This window comes from Pongo pygmaeus, chromosome 8 (assembly GCF_028885625.2).
Source record: "Pongo pygmaeus isolate AG05252 chromosome 8, NHGRI_mPonPyg2-v2.0_pri, whole genome shotgun sequence".
NCBI classification, from domain to species: domain Eukaryota; kingdom Metazoa; phylum Chordata; class Mammalia; order Primates; family Hominidae; genus Pongo; species Pongo pygmaeus.
This window is the reverse complement of record NC_072381.2, coordinates 13,802,758-13,822,506: the sequence shown is the minus strand read 5'-3', so window position 1 is coordinate 13,822,506 and position 19,749 is coordinate 13,802,758. Positions and strand designations below refer to the sequence as shown.

The 19,749-nt window shown below is 49.3% G+C and overlaps 1 protein-coding gene across 22 annotated transcripts in view; it reads left to right on the top strand.

The window, feature by feature from the left end:
- Positions 1–19,749, top strand: part of FRMD4A (FERM domain containing 4A) — a 531,042-nt gene that overhangs the window by 500,958 nt on the left and 10,335 nt on the right. For 15 of the 22 annotated variants that reach the window (XM_063669580.1, XM_063669588.1, XM_063669578.1 and 12 more), the window contains 7 exons: positions 2,969–3,091; positions 7,214–7,442; positions 10,006–10,062; positions 13,240–13,477; positions 14,307–14,474; positions 16,311–17,203; positions 19,304–19,400. In XM_063669580.1, coding sequence (XP_063525650.1) covers positions 2,969–3,091; positions 7,214–7,442; positions 10,006–10,062; positions 13,240–13,477; positions 14,307–14,474; positions 16,311–17,203; positions 19,304–19,400 — 1,805 coding nt within the window. The remainder of the gene's footprint in view (positions 1–2,968; positions 3,092–7,213; positions 7,443–10,005; positions 10,063–13,239; positions 13,478–14,306; positions 14,475–16,310; positions 17,204–19,303; positions 19,401–19,749) is intronic. The other 7 variants (XM_063669577.1, XM_063669573.1, XM_063669581.1 and 4 more) reach the window with 3 other exon arrangements.

The window sequence follows — 19,749 nt, the reverse complement described above, 5'->3', positions numbered from 1 at the left end:
GGAGGAACTGTGCACCACCTAACTTTACAGAGAGCTTTGCCGGTAAATAGTTGAGAATGGGAAGTCAAAAGAGGTTCCCAAAGTAAGTCAAAGAGACGTATACCCCTCCCCCAAATACTAAAGCCTTGCAGCGGGAAGAATGAAACAAGGGGCCGTGGAGTGAGATCACATTACATTTCAACTTGGCTTAATTACGGTCTGGATTGATTGAAACCGGAGCCAGCTCAAAGCAGAACCACATTAGCACAAATCCATTGCAAATCTTAGGAAAGCAATTGGCCTGGCTGGGGAATGCGCTATGTGATACTGTTAATATTAGCAACATTTTTATAAAGAATACGCTTGAAGGATTGGAAAAAATATGAGTTTGGGTGCCTGCCTTTAATAATTTGGAAAGCCTTGTTTTGTTTTTTAATAAAAAGTCCCTAAACCCGGCAGGGAATCCACGTTTGAAAAATGTAAGGAACATGTCAGGGCAAGATGAGCATGCGTTATAAAAAAATCTCACCATCGCTCTTAAAAACAAAAGCAAAAGAAGGAAAACAAAGCTGCCACTTCTTGTAATGTTAACACCAGAAAATGTAACTTGAGTGGAAGAAATAACCCAATAAGAAATCAGTTGCAGGTAGATTTCTCCTGTGATCATTCCCTATAGTTAGTCCCGCCATAGCCTCTTGACGCTTGTGTAGTCAAGGGCTGGGGGGAGGTCTTGCTAAATCTGTGCTGTTCCTGTATCTCTCCCCTCAGCTCAGAGTATCAAGAAGCACTGCTTGACCCCTGGGGAGGGGGGCAACTAGAATGAGGGAGGGGGAGAGCATTTGGCAGGATATAGGGAGGCACCAAGCCGAGGCCCCACTGCAGAGTGTTAAATTACATCTTCACCATCCAGCTCCAGTTACACAAGAAATCAGATTAAATATCTGGAGAATCAAGACTTCGACTCAAATACCTTCAAGTGGATGGTGAAAAAAATCAGTAGCCTCATTTTTTAAACCACAAACAGTTTAGAGTTACAAATCCATGGCAATTTTAACAACTTTTCCCTCCTTTTTGGAATTTTCTAAGTAAAAAAAAAAATCAAGTCCTGACAATATAAAACCCTCAATAGTTGTGTTATTTATAGATAGACCTTTAGGGAAGCAGATTTAAAAAAAGTTGCAGAATAAACACTTAACTACTTTGGAGACATTTGAACCACATTTTTTTTTTTTTTTTAAGAAAAAACCAGGGAAGAAAATTGCAGAGAGTTCGATACTCAGATAGTTGGCCATTGTGCTCTGAAATGCTTACACTGAGGAATATAAAGTCCACGGGGTCATTTCCCAGCGATCTGAACACAGCGAGGGAGAAGCAGGCGAGTGACGGAGTATGTGTCCGTCACTTATGCTCATGTCACCTGCACACACGTACACAGGGACACATGCACACACGGCCGCACACGCATACATGCACACACATGTGCACACAGCACACAGCAGTTGGAGAAGAAGGGCCAGAATCACTCTCTCATGATTTGGATTTTCCCGCCTGCTGGGCATTCAGCCCTGGGCTGCCCTGCGCAAAAGCTTTCTGTGTGGATGATGGATATTCCTGAGAAGAGCCTTCTGAACTTCCTTGTCAGAGCAGCTCCTTGAGTCTTTGTGCAGCATCTGCATTGATTGGGGCTAGAAAAGCCGAGCTGGGCTTGGCCTGGAAGTGCCAAGCTTTGGTCCCCCAGCTTTTTCTGGTCTCTGGAAGTGACTTCTTGCATTTGATGCCTGGCCTCCACAGTGCAGGGCAGCCACTGACTGATTTGATCATTGTTCAGCCCTGATACAACTCACTCACAGAGAGCCTGATTCTAATCTTGAATCACCCCCAGATCCTTAGCCTTTAACCAGGATCACTGTCACTATGGAGGTCTGTTAACTAAATTCACTGTCCTTGTACCCATAACAAGTAGATTTCCAGGGCCCAAAATACACAAAACAGGTGTTTTTTTAGTAACCTTGTCAATAACATGGATTATATGTTCAGTTTCTACTGAAGTTTTTTTCTTAATAAACAGAGTCTCGATCTGTCACCTAGGCTGGAGTGCAGTGGCATGATCTTGGCTCACTGCAACCTCCGCCTCCCGGGTTCAAGCGATTCTCCTGCCTCAGCTTCCCAAGTAGCTGGGATTGCAGGCGCTTACCACCACGCCCAGCTAATTTTTGTATTTTTAGTAGAGACAGGGTTTCACCATGTTGGCCAGGCTGGTCTCGGACTCCTGATCTCAAGAGATCCGCCTGCCTTGGCCTCCCAAAGTGCTGGGATTACAGACATGAGCCACTGTGCCCAGCCATTCTACTGAAACGTTTAAATTAAACAGTTTAATGTCTTTTAAGCGCAGCCTATTCCTGTAGCATCTTGCCAGAGTAGGTTACTACCCTTGCTCGATTTCTAATTATTTATGTATGCACTTTTCTGGGATTTGCCATATAGACACCACTCCTCTTGTGAAAATTCATTTGAAGGAAACTTTAAACTTAGATATTTGAGCAGGAATATTTGATGCAGTGTCAAGAGCACGGGATTTGGAGTTAAAGAGACCTGAGAACTCACTGGCTGGGTGACCTTGCCTGGCGCAGAGGAAGCAGGCAGGCAGGAAATATTTGTTCAATTAACGAATGGATGAAATTCAAGTTTTATAATGAAAGCCAAAATGGCAATTATGTTTACCTCACAGAAATTTACTTTGGAAAAAACTTTGGAAGTGCAACTATTCTACGTGAGACATTGTTAGAGAAATGAAATTTCATTTCTTGAACTCTTATTTAGGCATAGTGCTTAATGTGAACATTTCTAGCGTAGGCGTTGACCTGTATCAAAGTGCATGCATGCATTTGTGTACGTCTGTTTGCGTGTGTGTGTGTGTGTGTGTGTTCTAGGAAGCAGACACGCCCCACTCTGATTTATGCTTACTCCGAATGCCATTTCACATATGCAGGAGCTCACGGGCAAGCTGCCAGTAGAATATCCCCTGGATCCAGGGGAGGAACCACCCATTGTTCGGAGAAGAATAGGAACAGCCTTCAAACTGGATGAACAGAAAATCCTGCCCAAAGGAGAGGTGCGTCCTTCCTTTCTGTTGTTGGATTCTCTCACGTTATCTTTGTTTTTCCCATTGGTCAGGCCTTCCAAGTTTTGTGTACCAGTTTCTTCATTTCTGCCTAATGCCAGTATTTTCGCTCATACCTTTTCTTGAGTGAGCTGGCCGGTCAGTATGTGGTTCCCCTCGGTAGGAGTAGTTTGCTTGCATTGGCAGGCATTTGGGTGTCTGTCGAAGTTGCTCGTCTGACACTGTGGGCCTAGCGCGAGCAGCCACGTTGAGCTTGGGGAGAACATTCCAGTAGCATTCACGTGTATTTGGCTTCGTAATGGCCTCTCAGCCCTCAGTGACTCAGAGCCAAGCTTGATGTCTGATCTGTGGAAGAGAAGGAAAACTTAGGCCATGGCATCAGGTGCCAAGGGTACATTGGCTGGGGAGAGACCAGTAGGGTCCACCGCCCCGTGGTCATAGCCTCACGTGGCTACTCACATCCCTCCAAAAATGTGTGCAGGATGCTTGGGCGGCCCTGGCCTTGTTTGTGTGTGTTTGGAGAAGCTACGTCCATCCTTTGGAATGAACACGGGTCAAGTTGGGGCTGGAGACTTCAGATTTGGGGAGAAAACAAACAGAAAAAAAAACACACACACACACACACACACACACACACACAAAGACTTGAATCTCTGGCTGGTTAATGAGAATCCAGCCCCAGGCCAAGAGAAAGTAAAGGCCAGGTATACCCTGAGGCCCAGGGCTCCTGCCCAGGAAATGCTTTCCCAAATTTCTTCTGAAGGAAGTTACTAATTAACATGCTCTTGAACAGAGGCCTTAAAAGGTCAGGACTTAGAGCCAGGGGAAAAAGGAATGCTGTACATTTTTAGTCTTTTAAGAAAGTGATTGGGAGAAACGGACACCTGGGGTAGGTAGGATTAGGGTGAGGGTGAATTCAGAGAGGAACCCACGTGCTTGTGGCCCATCTAAGTGTTAGAGGAATCTCCTGAGATCTGCAGGGGCAGGTCCTGGGACACTGGTAGACACACCAATGTGCTTCAATTAAAACTAAAGCTCATGTGGCCGGGCGTGGTGGCTCACACCTTTTGCTGCAAAATCCCAGCACTTTGGGAGGCCATAGTGGGCAGATCCCTTGAGGTCAGGAGTTCGAGATTAGCCTGGCCAGCATGGTGAAGCCCCATCTCTACCAAAAAAATACGGACATTAGCCAGGCATGGTGGTGTGTGCCTGTAATCCCAGCTACTCAGGAGGCTGAGGCGAGAATCGCTTGAACCCGGGAGTCGGAGGTTGCGGTGAGCCAAGGTTGTGCCACTGTACTCCAGCCTGGGTGACAGACTGAGACCCTGTCTCAAAAAAGAAAAAAAATACCACAAGAAACTAAAGCTCAGTTAGGCAGTTCCTGGTCTGTAAAATGGAACTCATAGCCCTTACTTCTTGGGGTGTCCCTGGGATTGAATGAGCCAGTGTATGTAAAACACACCACTCAGTACTTGGCACTTGTGATGCTCAGCAAACAGTTGCTTGTAGGGGAGATGAAATCTCAAAGGAGGGGTGCCACACCGTAGGCAGGAACCGCAGGACGGAGGATGGGATTGAGGTCAGGTATTTCCAAATCCTGCTGGTCATCAGAGCCACCCTAGGGAGGAACTTCAGCTCCCCCTGTTGCTGGGCAGATACCTGGCCCTTAAGCTTTAAAAAGGGACCCCACTTTTAGGGAGTTCCCCCAGCACCCTCCTTGGTCTTCTCAGAGTCCCACCACACCTTTCACACTTCTCAGTACCGCAGGACTTTAGCTCCCTGAGAATGCCCTAGCCATGTGCTTCCTTACCTGTCTCAACACATGATCTTTCCTACGTTCGTAAAAGGAACCAACACAGGAGCAGCTGGCATTCTGCGGGGTTCCTCTGAGAAGCATAAGATGGTCACCTGGTGTCTAGTGTGGCTCCTGGAAACACACTTTGCTTCCCAGTTCGTATAACACGCAGACGTTTGCATGGACAGGGCATTCAGCCTTGGACTTGTCTTAGTTTAAATAGTGAGAATTTGTCCTGTGCTCCCCACAAAACTCTGAATCAGTGTCTGGCGCCAGGGACATTGTAACAGCTCAGGAACAGCTGCCCCAGGGAGCCCAAACTCACAGAACAGTCTTTGTCCCTTGGTGACTTGCCTATTTCAAGACCCCAGGCGGGAGTCCATGTTGATATTCTTCTCCCTCTGAGAGAACAGTGTAGCCAGCCTTGGCAGGATTCAGAAGGAGTTTATTATCTCCGAAATAGTTCTCTTTAACCTTCACCTTTTCCTCTCGCTTCTTGTTCTTGCTCCTTTTAGGCTTAAAGTGCTCAAAAGTCAATGAGATCAGGCAAAGAACTTCTCCTTGATGGCATCCTCCAGCTTGGTGCATTGTGCCCAGAGGCAAGGATATTTTACTGAGCCACTAAACAGGAAGATCTGTTGATTCTAGCAAACAATTGATCTCCTCCTATTTGGCTAGATCAGTTCCCATCAAATTTCAGCGTGTCCGTGAATTTTCTAGGGCAAGATGTGTGCTCTCTCTCCCTGGCCTCGAGAAGCTGCCGATGCATTTGTCCTGGGTTTACTAGCTGTGGGGTTAGGCAAATATTCTATGTCTCCTTCAGGCTCCCAAGTATGCCCACCTTGCAGGACCCTGTCAGTGAGACAGCTCACTGCTCAAAATCTCAACCGACAAGGTGCTGTTTAGAGCTAGCTCTGATCCGGAGGGGTTTTACTAGAGAAGAGAGGAAATAGAAAAATGAACAATCTGACGCTTTGCGGGGGATTCCGCATTCACCCCCAGATCCTCATGCACACATGCACGAGCTGCCTCCCCCCATCCCTCAGCAGCTGGTGTACATACATCTGCAGAGGAGAGGCTTGGTCAGCACAGAGGACAGCAGCAAACATGCTGTCTAGGTGTCATCCGCTAGGTCCACCAGGCATTTTTGACAGCCACAGCTTCATTCTTCCAGGTCCCAAAACTCTGAGGAGAATCTCATCCATCTGTACTTCTTGGCTAAAGGAAGGATAGAGGTGGGAGGGAGCTACAATAAAAAGAGGGGAAGGACATCAAGTGAGCTGGGGGGAGTGGGGTGGGAGGGGGACTGCCTCCACCACCACCCACTGTCCATTTGTGCCCCTAGAAGGGCCTAGGTGTAGCCTAGCGGAGTATCCATGAATAGGCAGATGGGAGAGGGACAGCCAGAGCTTGCAAAATGAGCTCCCAAGGCCGGGCGTGGTGGCTCACACCTGTAATCCCAGCACTTTGGGAGGCCAAGGCGGAAGGATAGACTGAGGTCAGGAGTTCGAGACCAGACTGGCCAACATGGTGAAACCCCATCTCTACTAAAAATACAAAAGTTAGCGGGGTGTGGTGGTGGGTGCCTGTAATCTCATCTACTCAGGAGGCTGAGGCAGGAGAATCATTTGAACCTGGGAGGCGGTGGTTACAGTGAGCAGCGATTGTACCAGTGCACTCCAGCCTGGGTGACAGAGCAAGATGCATCTCAAAAAAAAAAAAAAAGAAAGAAAAAAAAAAAAGCTCCCAAAAGACACACGGGTGAGTGGGGATACGGGGAAAGACAAGATATGTGAGTCAGAGGCCTGTGAGTCAGATGCACGTGAGGGGCACACAGTATGAGAGTCAGAGGCCCATGCATTAGCTGCGTGTGTGAGCTCCTTGGTAGCAAGTCCACAGAGAAGAATGGCATAAAGAAACTAAAAATCCTGCTGCATCCTACGTCCAAAATGGAAAGGAAGTGGCAATCAAATGGGCTCTGAATCTCTCCAAAGGCTTTGGTTCGTCTTGATGAACCTTGCTGGAGACAGTTGAAACACAGGCAAGCGATCTCTAAACCTGCAGCGTGGGAACTCTGTTCTCAGCGATGGTGACAGCATTCAGACCGACACTTGTCTCCAGAAAGTAACAGGAGCAAGGGTTACATCAGTGGGTGTGCCTGGGGACTTCAGTGGGTGAAGATTTTAGGAATGGGGCTACTCTTAAGAGTGTCTCCCAAGGAACTGGGCTTGCCTTGGGGAGGAGACAGGGCAGGGAAGGATGAGGGTCTCCCTGCTCAGCATCCCCAGTAACCCAAACCGGCGCTTTCCCTCCCACAGGAAGCTGAGCTGGAACGCCTGGAACGAGAGTTTGCCATTCAGTCCCAGATTACGGAGGCCGCCCGCCGCCTAGCCAGTGACCCCAACGTCAGCAAAAAACTGAAGAAACAAAGGAAAACCTCGTATCTGAATGCACTGAAGAAACTGCAGGAGATTGAAAATGCAATCAATGAGAACCGCATCAAGTCTGGGAAGAAACCCACCCAGAGGGCATCGCTGATCATAGACGGTCAGTGCCAACCGGGCTGCCCCTGCCCCACTCCCATGCCCGGGCCCCGGGAACCAGACGCCAGGTCCCATGAGTGGTCCCTGCATGACCTGAGCAGCTGCCTAACTGCCCGCTGCCTTCATTTGTCCATCCATAAAATGAAGCGAGTAAGGCCTGATCCCACACGAGAGAAACCAAGTGGACTCAGACACAGATGAAGGGATTGTACGAATCAAACTGTTGGTATCACTATTGGTTTCCTCCCTGGGAGAACCTGCAGCCAGGAGCTAGCATTCTTCTCAGCCCTCACTGTGAACTGAGCTGAGTTGACTGGGCTAGCCCAGGCTCTGACACTCTCAGGGACCTGACCACCCCTACTCAAGTCTGGAAGGACAGGAGGGGCTGGGGTACACAGCAGCAGTGATCCCTGTCTTCGAGCAGCCCCTGCCAACCCGCTGGCCCCTATGCTTCCAGGGGCCTCCTATCCCAAGAGCTGAGGCTTGGGGAGACTGGACCATCGGATTGTCTGGAACCCTGAGCTCCAATCAGGGGTTAGCAATTTGGGTGATGACCTTTGGTAAATTCTAGAAGGAAATCCCCCAAAATCCACCCAAAAAGCATCAAGTCTCCTAAACTGTTAGAATCCTTCTTGTCTAAGTCAGTGAATTCTTGAAAATATATATCAAGCATTCTTTCCTCCAAGTGTATGTGTGTTTAAAACACCTTTGCTCTAGAAAGACAGAAAGTAGAATAGTGGTTACTATGGGGGGCTTAGGGGACAGGGGAATGAGGAATTACTGCTTAATAGATACCGAGTTTCAGTCTGGAAACATGAAAATATTATTCAAACAGAAGATGGATGGTGGTGACGGTTACACAACAATGGGAATATGCTTGATGCCAATGAACTGTACACTTAAAAATAGTTAAGCTGGGGCTGGGTGCGGTGGCCCACACGTGTAATCCCAGCACTTTGGGAGGCTGAGGCGGGTGGATCACCTGAGGTCGGGAGTTCAAGACCAGCCTGACCAACGTGTTTCTACTAAAAATACAAAAATTAGCCAGGCGTGGTGGCGCATGCCTGTAATCCTAGCTATTCAGGAGGCTGAGGCAGGAGAAACGCTTGAACCTGGGAGGCGGAGGTTGCAGTGAGCTAAGATTGCGCCATTGCACTCCAGCCCAGGCAACAAGAGCGAAACTCTATCTCAAACAAACAAAAAAATAGTTAAGCTCGGCATGTTGGCATGCACCTATAGTCCCAGCTACTCAGGAGGCTGAGGGAGAAGGATTACTTGAGCCAGAGGTTTGAGACTGTAGTCCGCTATGATTATACCTGTGAGTAACCATGCGTGCCAGCCTGGGCAATATAGCAAGACTCATCTCTGAAAAAAAAAAATGTTAACATGGTAAATGTGATGTTATATATATTTCACCACAATTACATAGATAGATAAATATAGATAGATACAGATTTGCAGCCTAAACTCGTGAGCATCCTAACGTAGCAATGATGTGCTGAACATTCCAAGATGCCCAAGTCAGAGCTCCTGGTTGCTCATAGTCCATCATGCGACATAAATAAAGTGAATTTCTAGTTAAAAAGAGAATTTTTAAAAATTCTTTTGCTCTAGGAAATTTGGAATGACCTTCTTTCCCTATCTCATCCTGTTGTCCTTGGCCAAGACCACACAACTTTTCCCCTACCTCCTAGTAAAGCTCCCTCAGCCAGCCTCGTTCTGACACTCCATTTGAGACCCTCTGCCCCCTCCAAGGCACTTAGGGGTTCCCAACAGAAACATGTTTCCTACAGAAACATCCAAGGACCCACTTGAACTAGAGGAGTAATTAAGGTTCTTGCTAGTTCCTTAGCATATTATTTTAAGAGATAAAACACCAAACTTGGAATCTGAAGACTTGGGACCTTTGCTCGCATTGCCGGAGAGCAAAACCACCTCAGACAAACCTCTCTTCCCTTCCTACCCCTCAGTTTCCCCAGCAGTGAAACAGGGAGGATTATTTTACTGTCTCCCTTTTGGGCGTGTTCTCCCGGTTAATTGAATGGCATCTATAAAAATAAGCTTTGGAGAGATGGAGCCTGTATTTAGCACGCTTGTTTTCTCTACTAATGACTTACAAAGTTTATTGAGAAACCATTTATTGCCACAGAAACAAAGCAAAGTGCCTACCCTAGTTTCACATTTGTAGAATCAAAAGCAGTTCGCATCCTTTGGTTTTGCTGGTACACGCCCTGGGTTTGTGCAGGGACAATGATGTGGTTTAATCAGGCTGGGGCAGCCTTTATATTCGATATGAAGCCACTCTGCATTGCAGTATTCTATGAAACCAGGGCACAAACACACAAAGGCTAGGGCACATGGCAGTGTCGGGGTGGGGAGGCTGAGCCAATGACATGCCACAGGGACTGTCAAAAGAAACACCCAACAGCATTTTTATTGTATCTGGTGGGTTGTTTCTGGTTAGGAAGAGAAAGGTATGAGGTGGTAGTAGACATGCTATTTTTACAGATAGGGCTTTGCTGAAGGAATGTGCTGAACTCATAGGCTGTTGCTTTTTGTCTTCTCAGATGGAAACATTGCCAGTGAAGACAGCTCCCTCTCAGATGCCCTTGTTCTTGAGGATGGTAGGTTTATGCATTTCCTGCTTACAAACCTGGAGCTCAGAGTAAACAGAGATGAATTTCTATGTAGTCTGGGGATTGCCTTGTGTAAAGGCAAGAGCCAGGGCAAAAGGCAGCTGGGCTCCCTGCAAGCTCTCTCATTTCCCAGTATTCACCTATTTGGTTGGGAGCGGGTAGGTGCTGCATAAACCCATGTGTATTAGAGCTTTTCATCAGTGAGTGGTGCTTTACTTTTTTAGAAGCCAAAAACTTTTTTTTTTTTGAGACAGGGTCTCACACTATTGCCCAGGCTGGAGTGCAGTGGTATGATCTTGGCTCACTACAACCTCTGCCTCCTAGGCTCAAGTGATTCCTCCACCTCAGCCTCCCTAGTAGCTGGGACTACAGCATGCCACCACACCTGGCTAATTTTTGTATTTTTTTGTAGAGACTGGGGTTGCCATGTTGCTTCTGGGTTCAAGCGACCCACCCACCTCGGCCTTCCAAAGTGCTGGGAGGATTACAGGCAGGAGCCACCATACCTGGCCCAAAACCACATGTTTAGCCAGACAGAGAATCTACACACTAGGCATAGCTTCCTTTTACATATTCATGGTATCTAAAGGAAAAGGGTAGAAATTGATTTAGATCACAAATCAAAGATTGAAACCCACTAGGAGAGTCTAAGGATCGTGAGAAGAAATGGAACACACCCTCTGTTGCTTCCCAAGACAGCAGTGAAAGTAAGAGGGGAGGTATCCCAGTAGATACACACTCAGGCTGGAAAACTGTCTTATTATTTTCCATTGAACTCTTAAAACCTGGCAGTTAGCAGGATATTTTCTTGGGAAATTCTTAAAAAAAAACAGAACCGATCCCTCCCCCAACCCCCATCACCACCATACGTCGGGGAAGAAAGAATTCCAAACCCAGAACCATATGAGAATACTCCTGTGGATGTTTAACCATCCTACTGGGAGGCGGGTGCATTAATTATATGGAAATATATTAAGTGGCAGTTAATTTTTTTGCCCTGTAGGGAAACCTCAGGCAGTGATAAGTGGCTGTTCAGATGGAAAACATGAAAGGTCCACACTAGTCATAGTAATAATGATAATTGCAATAATAATAATGATTGCTCTTGATGTGAGGAAAGTCTGGCGGGTTATTTACCCAGTCACCTTGGCTGTGCTATTAGAAATCAGATTGGAATATATTTGTCTGCTTCATTACAAGCCGGGGAGGCCATTGGGCTACAAGGAAATGGGGGGCTTGAGCATCAGAGATCCCAGCCCTGCAGTTGGCCTCTGAGTACCCCAGGCTCCCCTGGAAAGGGAAGAAAAATTGAGAGATTCCTTGGTAGTACAGGGGTGCCTGGAGCAATAGGTAATGTCACGGGGTAATTTTGAGATATCATTCCGTGATTCCAGCTTCTTCCCCATGTTCCAGATGCAGACCCCTGGACTTCCCTCACAGGTGTCGGCACATCCTTTTGCCACAGTCCCACTGCAGGGTCTCTTTCTGGGGACTCTTCCTTTACTGATTTGAGGGCAAAGGAGGAGTGGGTGCATAGTGGGTGTCCACGGCTGGGGGACTGACAATTAGGCTGTAAAACAAGTCGCTGGAAATGGATTTAGGGGCAAGTGAATGGTAGTTGGTTGTTTGTAAGGTTTGCTTCTGTGCTTTTTTCCCCTCCACCTCCCATCTCTGCCTTCCCCGTGAAGCCTGAGTTGTTCCCTCCTCTCTCTTCTCAATGCTGACCTGCCCTAGCCTGAAGTCCTTATTCATCCCCCTCTCTAGTCTCTCTCCCTTCCTTTCTAGTTTTAGAACGCTGCCAGGTGAATAGTTCTAAAACAGGATTTTTCACCCTGATGCATCCGTGCTTAAGACGTTGCAAAGTTTTGTGGCTTTTCAAAATCTCAACTCCTCAGCTCGGAATTCCAGGCCCCCATCAGTCAGGCTCTTGGCTCACATGGTGCGCACAGAAGGCGGCTGTGCTGGCCAGAGCTCCTCCCTTACTCCCACTGCCCCTCCTCACCAGCCCCTGCCCGCCTGGATGTGCCTGCAGCTGGTACCCTGCCCTCAGGGCCTCCACACTTTGGTTCAAGCCTTTCCTGCCTGCAGCTGGTACCCTGCCCTCAGGGCCTCCACACTTTGGTTCAAGCCTTTCCTGCCTGCAGCTGGTACCCTGCCCTCAGGGCCTCCACACTTTGGTTCAAGCCTTTCCTGCCTGCAGCTGGTACCCTGCCCTCAGGGCCTCCACACTTTGGTTCAAGCCTTTCCTGCCTGCAGCTGGTACCCTGCCCTCAGGGCCTCCACACTTTGGTTCAAGCCTTTCCTGCCTGCAGCTGGTACCCTGCCCTCAGGGCCTCCACACTTTGGTTCAAGCCTTTCCTTCCTCCTCCTCTTTGCCTGCCCACTGCTCAAGCCCCTTCAAGACCAGCCTCTCCCACAGCACCTCCTAGGCTCACTGAATTTGCTTTTTCTGAAAGTCCTCTAGCGCACTGACGTGTTAGATCATTCCTTTCCTGGAGGCAGGGAATCATTTATTAATACATATCTTTGTAGCTCATCTCCTTAAAGAAGTTAAGGCAGTTTCAAAATTAAAATATACAGGAACAGATTAAAAGAGAATAAACACAGCTCTGGGGGGAAAAAAAACAGAGTAGACACCTGATCCACCCAGCAGGTATTTACAATGGACATATAGACCCTCATTTTTTCTTCTCCAACCAATGGTTATCAAGCACCTACTATGTGTCGGCTGAGGATCTAGCAGCAGATGAAACAGACAAAACTCTCCTAGAACTCAGACCCTCCCAAAGTGAATCAGATGCTTAGCATCTGTTGAAAGACAACTTAACACTAGATCAGTAACTACATTTTGCTGTTTGGTGTGAAGCAGTCATTTGGTGGTGGTATTTAATGACGTTCAGGCTTCATTCGTGTCTAATCAAAAGTGACGCGTCTCTTCCCATGCAATCCCGCCTGCAGTGGAGGTTTGGCTTGCCCTGGTTTGGTTTGACTCGTCTTGACTTGTCTTGGCAACTGGGGAAGAGTCTCAGGGTTTCTCATCACAGGGGTGAAGGTGTGGGTTTGGCTATGTGGCTCCAAGGTGCAGGTGGAGGGGTGTAGGGGTTCTGTCTCAGCCTGTGGGAAGGATGACCGGGGCTCAGTTCCTCTCTTCCTGTCTTTGTGCAGAAGACTCTCAGGTTACCAGCACAATATCCCCCCTACATTCTCCTCACAAGGGACTCCCTCCTCGGCCACCGTCGCACAACAGGCCTCCTCCTCCCCAGTCCCTGGAGGGACTCCGACAGATGCACTATCACCGCAACGACTATGACAAGTCACCCATCAAGCCCAAAATGTGGAGTGAGTCCTCTTTAGACGAACCCTATGAGAAGGTCAAGAAGCGCTCCTCTCACAGCCATTCCAGGTGAGCTGCATCGTGAATGAGGCCAAATGAGGCCTCCCTCTATGCTCTGGAAGAATCAAAGGGCTGTCCCAAGTAGCATCCACGATGACAAAATCCACATGAACCTAGTTCCTCCGCCTGGGGTTTGCCTTTCACGGGGCTGTGCTCACAGCGCCCTCTGCTGCCGACACTGTTGAGGTACATTTTTGTGACTCAGAGAAATTGGGGCTTTGGCCCACAATCAACGTGATGGCAGATGGTTTGAATGCTGTTAAATTCCAGAGGAATTAATTAGGAAATCTCAGGCAGCGCTATTCTGAAATAGCAAGTGAAAGTCCACTCGGAGCAAATGCAGAGTGGTTCAGAACTCTACCCCCTCATCCAGCAGAATTCTCCAGCCAAGCAGCTGTAATCCAAGCTGTGTATTATCAGCTCATTACCAGGCTGACCTTGTAGGGAGGTTTTTTTTTTTTTTTTTTGGAAGGCATTTTCGGTCTGCTTCTCTGTTTTTCTTATTTCCTTTAATCACCCTACCAAGCTCCAAGGGGGTGCCAGGACAGGTAAATATTTGTTTCTTGGAAAACAAAAACTGTAAGGGCAGGACCGTCACACTGCCTGACACAGAGAAGGCTGACCAGGGTCTTCGTCTCATATTGCCTAGATGGGGAGCGGGGAGGGCATACCCACTGCTGGGGAAAGGCTGAGAACCACAGTAGAGGTCTGACCAAGCGAGGTGGGAGTCACGGGCGAGCTTTCCCCACACGCTGGGATCAATGTCCTGAACTAGCCGGCCCCCCAGGGAAGGTGCTGTCTGTCTGGCGGTGACCACGTGGCATTCTTGGCTTTGCAGCAGCCACAAGCGCTTCCCCAGCACAGGAAGCTGTGCGGAAGCAGGCGGAGGAAGCAACTCCTTGCAAAACAGCCCCATCCGTGGCCTCCCGCACTGGAACTCCCAGTCCAGCATGCCGTCCACGCCAGACCTGCGGGTCCGGAGTCCCCACTACGTCCATTCCACGAGGTGAGTCTGCCCGGCTTTCCGGCCACCTCCCTGCTCAGACCAGGCCTTCCTTTTTAAAATTGGGCATTGTCAGCCCCAAGCTGGCCCAAATAATGGATGAGCTACAGTCAGACCTGAACCTGGGAGGATAAATGAAGCGGAATAAAAAACCAAGCTGGCAGCAGTCAACCCCCGTTAGCCAAGAGACCCACGCACAGGGCACTTGGAGTCAGCCAAAGAATCCCCGGGCTCCTGGAGACAGGGAGCATGGAAAGTTTCCTAAGCAAAGCAGAGGCCGCAGAGGCTGGCTGGGTTAGCACGGGAAGAGGTCTTCTATCTTTCTACTGAGGCCTAAATTTATACTGGACTTCCTTCAGTGCTTCAAAATGTAAATTCATAAAGAGCAAAAGAGCCAGGCAAAAATGAGGCTTCAGTGAATCACACCTTTTTCTTTTTTTTGAGATGGAGTCTCGCTCTGTCACCCAGGCTGGAGTACAGTGGCGTGATCTCAGCTCGCTGAAACCTCTGCCTCCCGGGTTCAAGCGATTCTCCTGCCTCAGCCTCCCAAGTAGCTGGGATTACAGGCACCCACCACCACGCCTGGCTAATTTTTGTATTTTTTAGTAGAGACGGGGTTTCACCATGTTGGCCAGGCTGGTCTCAAACTCCTGACCTTGGGTGATCCACCCACCTTAGCCTCCCAAAGTGCTGGGATTAGAGATGTGAGCCACCGCTCCTAGCCACACCTCCTTTTTCTAAAAAGAAGCAAACCAGATCACGGAGGGCCACGTGATGGGGGCTTTCATCCCCCTTCTGAGTGGCAGTCGGAAGTGGGACTCGCCTCTTCCTGTGCTTGGCCAGTGGGGCCGCTGTGAAGTTCACGTGCAGTCCCAGCATCGGGCAACATCATCTGCCGTGTGATACTGTTTTGCACTTCCCTAAGCCCTGAGTGGACTCAAACGAGCAGAATGAATTATAAAGTAATGGTATGGTAAGTATTTGCATCATTCATTGTTTAATTATCTCATTTGCCACCAACCTTCTATTTCCCAGTTTTCACAGGAAAGGGGAGTCTATTTATATGGATCCTGTAATAGTAGTTGGTTAAACTATATGAAGGGCCTCTGTAGGACTGCTTTTATCTGATCTGTAAATAGGGACATTTTATCTGGTTTGTGTTTTCTCTTTTTTATTTATTTATTTATTTTTAAAGAGAGACAGGGTCTTGCCCTGTTGCCCAGGCTGGAGTGCAGTGGTTTGATCATAGCTTACTGAATCCTCGAGTGATCCTCCCTCTTCAGCCTCCTGACTAGCTGGGACCACTGGTGTACAACACTACACCCAGCTAATTTTCTAATTTATTTGTAAGAGATGAGGTCTTACAGTGTTGCACAGGATGGTCTCAAATTCCCAGGCTCAAGCAATTCTTCAGCCTCCTGAAGCACTGGGATTACAGGCGTGGGCCACCGTGCCCAGCCCTATCTGGTTTAACATGATACTAGAGTAAGGATTCTGTGATTCTCTTTGTGTCTATAGAATTATTTAAAAAACAAAAACAAAAACAAAAACCCAGAAATCGAAACCCTTCTGTGAGTCCTAGCTTCAGTCCCACTTCCCACTGGGAATCAAGGTGGAGACCCCAGGTTCACCTCCCGCAACGGGCAGTTCATTTGCCTGGAAACCACAGGCAGTTCCCGGATCCCCGGGGCAGCCCTGCTGAGTGAGACTCTGGCTTGCTGGGCTGGGGCCTGAGCCGGCGTGGAGACACCCAGTGCCCTCCTCAGGACCCCCTCTTCCCCGGAGCACCCCTCCTTGGGCCCACTCCCCACCCCCAGACCAACCCGGGTCGTCTCCCGGCAGGTCGGTGGACATCAGCCCCACCCGACTGCACAGCCTCGCACTGCACTTTAGGCACCGGAGCTCCAGCCTGGAGTCCCAGGGCAAGCTCCTGGGCTCGGAGAACGACACCGGGAGCCCCGACTTCTACACCCCGCGGACTCGTAGCAGCAACGGCTCAGACCCCATGGACGACTGCTCGTCGTGCACCAGCCACTCGAGCTCGGAGCACTACTACCCGGCGCAGATGAACGCCAACTACTCCACGCTGGCCGAGGACTCGCCGTCCAAGGCGCGCCAGAGGCAGAGGCAGCGGCAGCGGGCGGCGGGCGCACTGGGCTCAGCCAGCTCGGGCAGCATGCCCAACCTGGCGGCGCGCGGGGGTGCGGGGGGCGCAGGGGGCGCGGGGGGCGGTGTGTACCTGCACAGCCAGAGCCAGCCCAGCTCGCAGTACCGCATCAAGGAGTACCCGCTGTACATCGAGGGCGGCGCCACGCCCGTGGTGGTGCGCAGCCTGGAGAGCGACCAGGAGGGTCACTACAGCGTCAAGGCTCAGTTCAAGACGTCCAACTCCTACACGGCGGGCGGCCTGTTCAAGGAGAGCTGGCGCGGCGGCGGTGGCGGCGACGAGGGCGACACGGGCCGCCTGACGCCGTCGCGATCGCAGATCCTGCGGACTCCGTCGCTGGGCCGCGAGGGCGCCCACGACAAGGGCGTGGGCCGTGCCGCCGTCTCAGACGAGCTGCGCCAGTGGTACCAGCGTTCCACCGCCTCGCACAAGGAGCACAGCCGCCTGTCGCACACCAGCTCCACCTCCTCGGACAGCGGCTCGCAGTACAGCACCTCCTCCCAGAGCACCTTCGTGGCGCACAGCAGGGTCACCAGGATGCCCCAGATGTGCAAGGCCACGTCAGGTGAGAGGGGGCGGCCAGGTGCACGCGGGAAGACCTGAGGGCGAACTGCTTGCCGGTGTCAAGGGCTGCTGCGGGGAGGTACCCTTAGAACTGGGTGCACTGAGGAACAGGAGTCATTAATTCTGGGAACGCTGCTGTTAGATGCGGGAGACTTGAGGTCTTCCAGGCCTTTGTTGACCCCGCCCCGTTCTTACCCTAATCTTGCACCATAACTGTGCACCTGACCCTCCAGAGTGCACTGGGCCAGCTCTCCCATTTCTCTTTGTAAGGACAGAAATCTAAGAAAGTTAGGTAAAGTAAAAGGAATGTCTCTGGGTTTATCCAACCAAAGGTGTCTTTTACCCTAGTGAGGAGAGTATCCCAGTGAAAGCCCACAGCTGTAGCTTGCAAAGGAAGCTGGGTTGGGGATGGGCTTGGGTCAAGCCTAGAGATTTGGCCAGTGTCTCCCCAGATGGGGGCAGACTGGCTAATAAACAGAGTGCCAGAGCTGTGCGTTTGACAGAATTCTAGACTGCTCCTGGCTTTCCCATTTCGATGATGATGTTATGCCATAGCCACAAACTATTTTTCTTAAATGTTTTCAATATCCTTGATATCCTCTGAAATTTTCTGTGAAGTTTACCTTATATTCTCGTACTCAAGAGCATTGGGCGGTATTGAATCAAGTAAAAAACAAAAAAAAAAAAAGGAAGAAACCACTCATTCCCTTAAGTTACATTTAATAACAGTGATAATGACCGACACTGAGCAGTTGCCTTGTGCTGTGGTCTGAGCACTGGCTTATTAACATACTCTTAGCACTCAGAGAGGGACACTGAGGAGAACAGAAATGGTAAACATCATAAGAATAAAATGAGAGTCAGAAGCAAATGGGAGGAACTCTGAGTCAGGAATTTGGTAAAGATCAAGGGAAACAGAGTGACCTGAGATACTGGGGGGTTCATCTTTGGGGAACTGCAGGAGATTCTTGGTGCCTGGAGACAGCAGGGCAAAGAGGAAGAACCTGGATGCCCTAGCGAGCCAGGCTCCGGCATTCTATCCCCACATCCCCGTGGACATGTTTATTAGGGTCCACTGGCCAAATGACAAGCTCCAAAGATCGGGTAATGGTGGGTGTTCCGTGGACTTCAGGGTCCCAGAACCTTCTTTATATTCCTTCTTCATCTGTAAAATAGCCCAGTGAAATTTGCCATTGACTCCCCAGGAAGATCTTGAGTATGATCATCTGTGACCCTATTAGATAAAGAACCAACATTTTGTAAATATCTCCAACAAACAACAGGAGGGTTTATGTTCTATCGAAATTGCAGCACTGGTCTAGTAGATTTGCTTTATGTAAAGAGATTAGGTAGATCTTTTGGAACATATTTTAGACTAAAATTTTTAAGAAGCTGTATCTGAGGTTTACTGATGGAAAGGATTCCTTTACCAAAAAAGCAAAGGATGCATTTAAGTAGGATTGACTTCCTACTAAATCTTTCCAACTGGACTTCCATGCTGCCTACATCAGTAAATGCATAGTGGTCAGGTTTGGATGAGCTATTAAAAGCCCTGCTCCCTTCAAAGCGTACTACAGTAGCAATGATAAGCCTGAAAGAGCAGAGAGAGCAGGCTCTGAGAACCTTTCTGGATGCCCTCTCTTCACAATGGAGAGAAAAATTACATAATGGGGCCACATTGAAAATGCCCTAGGGCCAGAGAAATATGCCCTCCCTGTATGAGCCCTACTCAGGTCTCGCTCAAATGGGGACATCAGGTTCTTTGCCGCTGTAGAAACCGTCACCATCCCTATGGCTACTTCCTGGTGGCAAAGTGGGGACCTAGGATCCCAGGTCAGCTTGACTCAGAATGAAGGTGCATGGTAGTGGGGAGAAAATGGAATTGGTGGGATGCAGAGGCTGGGGGGGGGACATGTAGAGATGGTTGCCCACTGTGACCATGCCATAGGGATGCTGAGACCCTGCTCTGGGGTCCTTCCCAGCATCCCTGGAAATGGTGACCTCTGGCCACTGGGTTGGTGTCAGCCAACAAGTCGCAAGCTCCTTCACCTGTGTCTGATCCCTGTCTGCTCTCTGCCTTTCTTGCACCACCTGCATGTAGCTGCCTTACCTCAAAGCCAGAGAAGCTCGACACCGTCAAGTGAAATTGGAGCCACCCCCCCAAGCAGCCCCCACCACATCCTAACCTGGCAGACTGGGTGAGTTCTCCATGTTCTTCACTGTGTCAGCTCGGAAGAGTGTCATAGACGTTCAAATCCTAGTGACATAAGGATAAGTCAGTAAATGGACGATGAGGGTTCGTTACTGGGAGGTGTCTTCCTTTCAAGAGAAGCCCCATGATCTGCTGTCACCTCTGCCTACTCCTTTCCCTGGCTGTGCCTTTATGGAGGTGAATTGTCTGTGTTCTCTCTTAAAGTAGGCGGTGGTCTTTGGGATGTGGGGAGATGGAAGCACGAAGTAGGACTGTGCTTCTTTGGTAAGATTTCCAGACAGCATTTCATTTCGATTTGGATTATACTCAGGCTGACTCAAAATGCCAGGCAAGAA